Raw genomic sequence first — 11,063 nt, 5'->3', positions numbered from 1 at the left:
CCCTTTTCACCCCCTTAGCAACGGAATATCCAAATATCCTCTCTTAGCGAGCACCTACATCTTAATATGAATGCATCCTCAAAATTTCATTTCATTATGTCCAGTAGTTTTGGCTCGGCGATGATGAATCAGTCAGTCAGTCAGTCAGTCAGTCAGTCAGTCAGTCAGGACAAGCTATTTTTTATATATAGATAAGAGTTTTGTCTGTACATTGCTCAGATTTTGAAAAGAATGGTATTTCTGTATCAGTCATGTCCACAGTAACCAGGAAATGCACTTATTTCTTTTCCATAATTTCTGTCTGTCTGTCTGTCTGTCTGTCTGTCTGTCTGTCTGTCTGTCTGTATGTATGTACACGCATCACTAGAAAACGGCCAAAGAGAATTTAATGAAAATCGGTATGCAAAGTCGGGGATTAAGACGCTACAATCTAGGGTATAAATAATTTTATTCACGCTGAGTGAAATGGTAGTTTAGGGGAAGGCCTAAAATTTAATTTTCAAATATTTATGTTTTTAATAGTCCTATCTTCCTAAAAATTGGTATTCAGAGTCGAGGAATATGTCGCTACAATCTAGCCTATGAATAACTTTATTCACGCCGAGGAAATGGTAGTTTAGGGGAAGGCCTAAAATTTTATTTTCAAATATTTACGTTATTAGTGGTCATATTTCATTGAAAATTGGTTTGCAAAGTCGGAGAACGAGCCACTACAATTTAAGCTATAAGTAATTTTATTTACGCTGAGTGAAATGGTAGTTTAGGGGAAGGCCTAAATGTAGTTCTCAAATATTTACATTATTAGTTGTCGCATCGATAAATACTACATAACCAAAGTTATGGAGAATTAAATTTCCGACCATTTATGTCTTATACATTTTTACCGTACCGGCTATGATAACACAGCAACCAAAAATACAAATTAATGAATATGTAAGTCCATATCAACGCCGAGCCACGAGAAAATGGGTTAACAGAATTTAATGAAAATCGGTATATAGAGTCGGGGAATAAGAAAATACAGTCTGAGCCATAAACAATTTTATTCGCCCTGGATGAAATTGTAGTTTAGGGGAAGGTGCTTAAAATGTAATTTTTAAATACCAATGTAATTGGTCCTATCGAAAAGTACTATATAAAAAATTTGTAGAGAATACAATTTCCGATCATTTATCTTTTATTCAGTTTTACCGTACAGACTATGATAAGAGTGGTATTTAAGAGTCGGAAGAAAACGAAATGTGAAGGCCTATAATATCGAAAGTGCATAACATTGATCAACAATAACATTACATTGACCATTATTTATTGTAATGTTCTTTGCTCTTATGCTGCCTCTCAACTCCGACAGATGGGATTACTGCTACGTACCGAGTATAACAGCCTGACTGAATATTGGCGGGAAATAGCCGGGGAGTTAGAAAACTTTCTTCCTTAGCTTGCCATTCCTCTGGTTCATACATTTTCTGATACAGCTGGTACGTAACACACTGGATCATCATAGTATTTCAGCTATTCGATCCCTACTCTGACGCGTTGTTTCGAATGGGCAGTGTGCATACTTAACGCAGAGGCTGACTTAGTAATAGTAAGTAGTAGTAGTAGTAGCAGTAGTAGTAGTAATAGTAGTAGTATTATGGCCTGGTCTAGAATAACAATTAAGCCTTTCCCAAATTATAGCACCACAATATTCACTAAATAACTCAAAATTCAACTCTGAAAAGAGCCATTTCTTAAGATAAGCTTCTTTCCCTTTACTTTTATTAAATTCTACATTCAATATATTCCAAACTAGCAGTGAAGAGGGTGTTTCTCTTCTAGCTTGGAGGAAAAATTAGCCTTCAAGTCAGAGAACTTTTCCGCCGCCAGTGTAGTGAATTGATATTTTCCGACTCATCGGGTACTCCTAGGAAACAGAATAGTAATTGGGCATAGTTTTTGTCCTGGGAGTCTCCACTATTAGGCCCTCTCCCCGCCGAAGAGTGTTCACCGATCACGGCTGTCTGCGGTTTGGTCATTCCAGGTCTGGAACTTTGGACTGTTAGATAGGCAACGTAGTCCTGTTCGTTAAAAGTGAGAAAATGTGTGGTGTTTCATTTGAACGAGTATTCATTTCAGTTGCTAAAACCACTAAAGATAGTCTTTCTGAGGATGTAAAAAGGCATTATAATGAAAACATCCCAACCAGATTGTGGCTGATGGTGTGAAATTGGGTCTGCCATTACAGTGAAAATTCCCTCAGTCTTCATATGAGAAAAGATGTTTAGTGACTTCCCGTCGCGTTCCTAGGGTAACGTTAAGAGCTATACAATTTAAGACAATCTTGCTCACAACGCGTACACTACCTAACCTAGAATTCTGTATACAATTTAGAATTCCGTAGCGAAGCACGGGTACATCAGCTAGTATATATATATATATAGATAGATAGATAGATAGATAGATAGATAGATATGCCGGGCTAAGTGGCTCAGACGGTTGAGGCGCTGGCTTTTTGACCCCAACCTGGCAGGTTCGATCCTGGCTTAGTCCGGTGGTATTTGAAGGGGCTCAAATACGTCAGCCTTGTGTCGGTAGATTCACTGGCACGTAAAATAACTCATGCGGACTAAATTCCGGCACCTCAGCTGTAACAGAACTTCTAGAAACTCTGCATTTACTGTAAGTTAGGGAAAGCCCGGTTCTGTATTACTGGTCTAGTATACAGTGGCGAAGCAATATTTACGAGGTGATAGGAAATGTCGAATTTTTTCTTTAATATTAGCTGTATAGAAAAACTGTGCAATACCGGGTGAGTTAGCCGTGTGGTTAGGGGCGCGCAGCTTTGAGCTTGCATCCGGGAGATAGTGGGTTCGACCTCCACCGTCGGCAGCCCTGAAGGTGGTTTTCCGTGGTTTCCTATTTTCATACCAGGCAAATATTCTGTGCCTTACTCAAGGCCACGGCCACTTCCTTCCCATTCCTGGCCCTTTAATCTCCCATCGTCGCCGTAAGATCTATCTGTGTCGGTGCGGCGTAAAACAATTTGTAAAAAAACCTGTCCATTATATAAGTTTTACATCATTTAATTTCCTATCTCTTATATTTAATGTTTTTTTTATCGTATGGGAAATGATTACGAGTATTACATTTCTCATGAACTCCAAACACCTGCGGAAATATCAATTCTATCTAAAAAGTATATGTAACAAAAATGTACTAAATCCAATTTCCAATCGATTAGGCCTATATCTTACACCTTCTTACAGTATGGGCTATAATAATGGATGTATTCACGAAATTATGTTTTTTCTATCGATGCTATATTGTTCAGTCTTCATGGTAACGAGTCAACTGGCAATGATGGTGATTGCTGTGATTTTTTACTTAGAAGCAATACCGCGTATTCATCAATCCCTGTTGATCAGGATGATGATGATGATGATGATGATGATGATGATGATGATGATTTAAAATGAAAAACAAAGCGTGGAGGAACTATCACTTGAAGAAGGGGTGGGGGTGGGGGGAATGAATCATAAAATAGGTAGGGAAAATGAAGGACACCCTAGGCTTGGTATCCGACAATATCACTGATCATTAAAGAAAACAAAACGTGATGGTCTAGAAAGTCTTATATCCGTTAACCTGATCAACAGTAACTTTACTATGATTGAGTGACCGTTATTAACTGCGAGCTGCTCGGTGTCTTCTGCTGTTGCTCATCTTCAGTAGATGTCAGTAAAACTAACCCATCAACGACGGGTTACAGCAGCTTCTATCTGAATAGAAATTTCTTCTGACTGCACTTGTACGTTATTTATAAGTTGCTTTACATCACACCGACACATATATGTCTTTTGGTGACGACAGGATAGGAAAGGGAAGGAAGGTGCCGTGGCCTTAATTAACCAGCATTTCCCTGGCGTGAAAATGGGAAACCGCGGAAAACCATCTTCAGGGCTGACGACAGTGGGGTTCGAACCCACTATCTCCCGGATGCAAGCTCACAGCTGGACGCCCCTAACAGCACGGCCAACTCGCTCGGTGCACTTGTACTTTAAACTCCATTCCTTGTCCTCAAAGTAAATTCATGGTGAAACTGGGGATTTAACTCGCTGCCATGGTCTATTTTCTGTGTGTTTTAAGACTACGACGACGACTACTAGTTTCATCCGGCAAAAATGCTAATAAAAATGTAATAATTTTTCCCAAAAGTGGGGGGCGACCGCCCCCCCCCATCGCCCCCCATAATCGCCGCTACTGAATAATAATATTAATAATAATAATAATAATAATAATAATAATAATAATAATAATAATAATAATAATAATAATAATTGTCGCCATAAAACCCATCTGTGTCGATGCGTCGTAAAACAACTTGTAAAAGAATGGTTCTACGTCCCATCAGCTACTTTTACGGTTTTCGGAGGCGACGAGGAGCTGGAGTTTTGTCTCGCAGGAGTTATTTTACGTGCCAGTAAATCTACCGACAGAGGCTGGCGTAGCTGAGCACATTTAAATACTACGGGACTGAACGGAATTGAACCCTCCAAATTAAGCTCAGAATGCTAGCGCTCTACTGCCTGAGCTACTCATCGATTCTTCTTGTACTCATTCCAGCCAGCTATGGATTGCGCTTTTTTACAAGTTGCTTTATGTTGTACCGACACATATAGGTCTTATAGCGACGGTGGGATAGGAAAGGACTATTAGTGGGAAGGAAGTGGCCGTGGCCATAAGTAAGGTACAGCCTGCAATCTCACAGCTGCGCGCCCCTACGCAAGGCCAACTCGCCTGTTATTATTATTATTATTATTATTATTATTATTATTATTATTATTATTATTATTATTATTTTTATTATTATTATTATACGGCTTCTTTTATTTGGAGTCATAGGGCCCGGGTTGAATTCCGGCCGGGCCGGGGATTTTCGCCATGTTTAGTTAATTCCTCTAGCTCGCGGGCTGGATATTTGTTATCGTCTTAATACACATCTCCATTCAGTAGCAGCGATTATGGGGGAGAGGGGGTGCGTTGCCCCCCACTTTTGGGAGAAAATATTACATTTTTATTAGCATTTTTGCCGGATGAAACTAGGAATTCTAGGATTTATTAAAAAAACAATTTGTACAAGCCCTGTTGTCTTATCTGCTAATTCTTTTCTTTATTTTCTTTAATTATTAACAAAATTATTAGCGGAAATACACACAAAATATCTTTCGTCCCGGCTAACTGATTTGTATAGCGCCACAGCAAGTAGTGGAGACTTTGCATGTGCTGTAAATGTCAGCGTGCTGGCCTTTGGTCACAGGGGTCCCAGGTTCGAGCCGAACTTGTCCTCGGACACTCCCGGCACTATAAGCCATACGCCATTCCAGTTCATTGCATGTGCTGAGAGGAAGGGCAGCAGGGGTGTATGTGTATATACAGTATATTTGCCAAGGTCATGGACACAGGTATGATTCACCTGCTCGCCGTGCGCATTCGTCAGTCTGGCATTCTCTTTAGTGTCTGTTCTTAGTATGTAGTAAAATACTAAATGAGTTTAATTGTATAATCAGGCCGTACTTGTATTTAATTGTAATAAATGCGTAATATTGTTCCTTTGGTGAAAGTTTTGTTGTGTAATATTGAACCAAAGTCTTTTTAAAAACATTATTACTGCACTTGAATTGGTAAACTCTCAACCTTTACCTCTTTGTTGAAATTCGCTCAGAGAGTATAAAAAACTTACCATTTTATAGCTTGTTTCTTCAGTTTTGACGCCACCCCGCTATATCCCACAAACCCGGGTAATTTGTTGTCCGAATATTTTTTTTGCCCCCGCACTTTTAATCCAAAATCGCCGCTACTGTATCCATTTACATACAACACAACACATGTTACTAGCAACCACCACAGAAGCACGCGATAGTGAATTTTTCCCCCACATAGGGTTGGAGTCAAGAAAGGCATCCGGCCATAAAACAGGGCTTTGCCTAATCCAAATTAATGCCGATCCGATACCATTGGGATAAAGGCCACGAGAATAAGTGCCGCATACCCCGGTATAGAGTTATGATACAGAATAAGTTACTAAATCCTGGCCATTCTCTCTGGTTATAGCATGGCTCGATCAAGAATTGATTGTCTGGGTCGGAATCGTCCCTTTGAAATAACGTGGCGAGTGTGGCGGAAAGATCGATGCATAAAACGATTCTCGAGACATGGCGCTATCTGTTGAAGAATTGCAACACTGCGTTGCGTCATCCGCCAAGCCAGCGCGATGCAGGCTGAGCTCGGGCAGTCACTCAGCTACTTACCAGCTGATCGGCTGTAGTAAACACTCGGAGTGATAAGTGAGGTGCCTTTTTGTTCCCGAGTCATTCATTCTTCGCCACCGGAATCTCTGTGCTCCTCAAACTCTCGTAACGTGCTTGCAGCTTAGTGGAGAGGATGGCCGACAACCCCATCTCTGGACAAGAAAGGTAAAGTGTATGACTCGCATATCTTCCTTATGGGCGCTAATTTGATTGATGCTTCTTAATAGCAATTGGAGAATTTCAATATGTATCCACATATTAAACGTGACATTTAGCACCGATCAGGATATTTACTCCCAATCATTGAAATATCATTTAAGTTAGGTAGCTCAATGTTCATTCAATTTTTTGTATCCATAGGGTAGTTTTCTCAGAAGCGTGATTTATGGTATAAAACAATAGTGATGTTCAAAAAAGTAAACAATAAATTATATTAGGGTGGTTACATTTTTTTAGGGTGTCTGTCAATACGACACATGAGCATATATCTGTTTCTTAATCCACGAATTGTGTCATTATATTACCACTCCCCATTCTGTAAGAGGAGATGATTGTACTGTCACTGACCTATCCACTACGATGTTCAGTAAAGCTTCATACAGTATCTCCTCATTCACATTCACAGGTACAGTGTGACGAACAAGTTTGTGTGGCGGTGAAAGTGGAACAGCCGTGGCTGAAATTTCCAGAGTTCAATATTGTGCGGTGATAATAGCCACTTGTAGAGCCAGTATATGATGTAATCACCTACTACCGCAACCCCATTCTTATTATTTGACGAGCAATAAACAATCACTTTAGTACCTGGGCACGTAGAATCACGATAAGGCTGGAAGGGCCGCTCAATTTGGTGACCAACGTTTGGAATTCCAGGGCAGGCAGTCTTTCCTCCTAAATGTGCCTTTTCCGTGCATACAGTTGAAAAGTACCGCCTCTGTGGTGTAGTGGTTAGTGTGATTAGCTGCCACCCCCGGAGGCCCGGGATCGATTCCCGGCTCTGCTACGTAATTTGAAAAGTGGTACGAGGGCTGGAACAGGGTCCACTCAGCCTCGGGAGGTCAACTGAGTAGAGGTAGGTTCGATTCCCACCTCAGCCATCCTGGAATTGGTTTTCCGTGGTTTCCCAATTCTCCACCAGGCAAATACCGGGAAGTGAAAAAGAGTGTTGTAGTTCCAAATTTTACTCTTCATATTTTTTACCCTTTCGGGTGGTGGGAAAAGTTTTAAATATAAAAGAAGGAAGAAAGACCATGTAGTAGGATACATTGTATTATAAGAGTATAAAAATATATATATATATATATATATATATATATTTGCTAGGGGCTTTACGTCGCACCGACACAGATAGGTCTTATGGCGACGATGGGATAGGAAAGGCCTAGGAGTTGGAAGGAAGCGGCCGTGGCCTTAATTAAGGTACAGCATTTGCCTGGTGTGAAAATGGAAAACCACGGAAAACCATTTTCAGGGTTGGCGATAGTGGGATTCGAATCTACTATCTCCCGGATGCAAGCTCACAGCCGCGCGCCTCTACACGCACGGCCAACTCGCCCGGTATAAAAATATTAGATGGCATGGCAATACGTTGGCACTGTATGATACTCCCATGTATAGTTTTCTCATCTTTTTGTGGCCATTTCGCTATACGAGTTCTGGGATCATCTGCTGAAAGATATGATCTCAAACACGTTGAAATATTTATTTTATTTCTTCTTCTTTCTTCGTTATGCCCATTCATAGAGCGCGTTTGAACTTGTTAGTTGGTTTGATGGTTTGTGCCTTCTTATCCACCCAAAATCTCTTCATGAATGCACTGTGTTGCATCTTGCGTTCTGTCGACCACTTCCTACCAGTTGTCTTTTTTGGTTTCTCCCTAAATTTATGATTGGCTACTTTGGTTCTAAAAGCTCCACGATTTTCCATGATGTCGTCTGTAATATTTATTTCTTGGAGGTCCGCCTTAGTTTCTTCTAGCCATTTTATTTTGACCTTCTTTGAGTTGATTACTTTGAATAATCTTTTAGTTAGTCTGTCGCTGTTCATTCTGTAGATATGGCCATATAAATTAAGGCGCCTTTTCCGTACGGCATCAGTAAACCTGTCGGTGAAGGAGTAGAGGTCCGCTGTTTTCCTCTTAATCCACATTCCATTTTCTCTCGTAGGACCATAAATTTTCCCGAGAATTTTCCGCTCCTGCTTTTCAATTTCTGTAATTTTAGAGTGACTACCTAAGCATATGGTTTCTGAGGCATATAAAGCTTCGGGCAATACAACTGTCTTGTAGTGTCGTAATTTTGCATTACGTGATATGACTCTTTTGTTGTAGTAATTCCACGTCAGTCTGTATGCCTTATGTAGTTTGGTGTTTCTTTCTACATTGGCACTACTGTCTAATCCTGATGGTAGTATAATTTCTCCAAGGTATTTGAAGGAGGGCACCTGTGAAATTGTGCCGTTTTCCATCTCTAACGGAGTTCTTTTGCTATTTTGACGTAGATTTTCCATGTACTTGGTTTTCTCGTAGGATATCTGGAGGCCTGCCTTTGATGCTATATTGTGTAGTCTCTGTATGGCATACCTTTTTTCATCCTTGGTCTTAGTAATGATTGCGAGATCATCAGCAAATGCTAAACATTTCACATTGACATTGCTTCCCAAATTTCCGATGTTCACACCCTTGATATCCTTTTCCCACTCTCTAATAACTTTGTCTAGAACTAAGTTAAACAGAATAGGGGAGATGCTGTCACCTTGACGAACGCCCGTACATATTTCAAAAGGCTCAAAGATTTCTCCAAGGAATTTCACTTTAGAGGTCGTACTTGTGAGGGTCTGCTGGATAAGTGCTCTGGTCTTCTTGTCCACTCTGAGTTCTTCTAGAGTATCGAATACTGTCTGTCTGTCCACAGAGTCATACGCCTTCTTAAAATCCACAAAGGTGACGATCGTGCTGGCACTTCGGCGAATCCTTAATATCGTCTTCAAGTTCCATATTTGTTCTGCACATGATCGACCTTTCCTGAAACCCGCGTGGTACTCGCCAATCAGATGATCTGTCTGTTTTTCTAACCGGTTCAAGAGAGCTTTGGAAAGGATTTTGTATGCGATTGGCGGTAGAGATATGCCTCTATAGTTGTTTGGATCTGCCTTGTCACCTTTCTTGTGCAATGGGTGTATTAATGCACACTTCCAATCCTGTGGAATCATTTCCGTTTCCCATATTTCTACTAGGATTGCATGAATTTTGCTTACAAGATCATCTCCAAGTTTACACATCTCCGCAGTGATGTCGTCCTCTCCAGGAGCTTTATTATTTTTAAGCGATCGTATGATCTCTACTGTTTCCTGTATTGTCGGTGGCTGTGAATCGGGATTGGGCATGGGCTTTTCAAAGTTCAGTCTTTCCTTTGGAGGATCACAATTGAGGAGGTCTCGGAAGTAGTCAGCTAGAATAGTGCAGTTCTCTTTGGTGTTCGTTTCTAATGTTCCATTTGCTCGACGGAAACATAAAGATGGTGGTTGATAGCTAGATAAATTCTCACGGAAGGTCTTGTAGAAATTCCTGGAGTTGTTTCTAAGGAAATCTTGTTCGATTTCCTTGAGTCTTTTTTTTGTCATAGGCTCGTTTCTCCCTGCGGATTATTTTTGAGGAGATTTTCTGAACTTTTAGGAAGGTCTCCCATCTCTTAGTTGTTTGATGTCCATTCCACTGATTCCATGCTTTCATCCGTTCATCAATGGCTTTATCACAGGTCGTGTTCCACCACCTATGTTTGCGTTTCCTTGGAGGCTCTCCTAATTTCATGGCTGATGTCTGAAGTGTTTTACGAAGGCCTGGCCAGTCCTTGGGGTCCTGCTCTCGTATGTCTTGTAGAAAGGTCGTGGCGTTCTGTCGAAGACATTCTGGATCAACTCTTAGAGATCTTTTGTGTTTAGGTCTGCATCTGTTGGGTTGGAATCTTACTTTGATTTGTGTTAGGTAATGGTCCGAGTCGATATCTCCCTTCCGTACTCTAACATTTTGGATCTCACACACATTCTTTCTGGAGATTGCGACGTGATCGATCTGGAATTCGCCCAATAACGGGTTTGGTGATTTCCACGTTTTCTTCTTATGTGGGGGTCTCGCAAAATGCGTAGACATTAGTTTTAAGACAAAGGTTTTACAGAAGTCTATAAGACGTTCTCCATTCTCGTTCGTTCTCCAATGTGCCGAGTGATGACCAACAATCCATTTGTGTTTCCTCTCTCTGCCAACCTGTGCATTAAAATCACCTACTAAGATTTTCACGTGATGCTTTGGAATCTTGCTAGTGGTTTCTTCTAAGAGTTCCCAGAAGGCTTCCACTTTCTCTGGGTTTTTCTTATTGTCAGTGTTTGTGGGAGCGTGGGCATTGACCAAGGAGTAAGCTTTATTGCCAGATTTCACAGTAAGTACTGGGATTCTTTCAGATGGGGATGTAAAGTCAAGTACAGAACTGATGATAGTTTTTCGTACCGAAAAAGCTGTTCCAAGTTGTGTTAAGTTCCCATGGATTGTTATGGCAGGTTTACCCTTAAATATCCTGTACTCTTCAGAGTCAAAATGGTTTTCATCCTGGTAGCGCGTTTCCTGGAGTGCTATGATTTGAATATCGAACTTATCCAGGGTGTCCGTTAGCTGTTTAAGCTTGCCTGTTTTCAGTAGGGTGTTGACATTAATTGTACCTAAGAAGTCTTTTTCTTGGGACGAAGAGATTTTGAGAAGCTCCGACTCTTCTCTGCATGATG

The 11,063-nt window shown here is 40.8% G+C and overlaps 1 protein-coding gene across 1 annotated transcript in view; it reads left to right on the top strand.

Moving 5' to 3' along the window:
* Positions 1 to 6,297: 6,297 nt before the first annotated feature.
* The window catches only part of Prestin (prestin), a 422,871-nt gene continuing 418,105 nt past the window's right edge, over positions 6,298 to 11,063 (top strand). The window contains exon 1 of the mRNA XM_067141052.2: positions 6,298 to 6,455. Within this exon, the coding sequence (XP_066997153.2) occupies positions 6,424 to 6,455 (32 nt within the window). The 5' untranslated portion in view covers positions 6,298 to 6,423. The remainder of the gene's footprint in view (positions 6,456 to 11,063) is intronic.

The sequence above is a fragment of the Anabrus simplex genome, chromosome 2 (assembly GCF_040414725.1).
Source record: "Anabrus simplex isolate iqAnaSimp1 chromosome 2, ASM4041472v1, whole genome shotgun sequence".
NCBI classification, from domain to species: Eukaryota; Metazoa; Arthropoda; class Insecta; order Orthoptera; family Tettigoniidae; genus Anabrus; species Anabrus simplex.
This window is presented reverse-complemented; position numbering and strand designations above follow the sequence as displayed.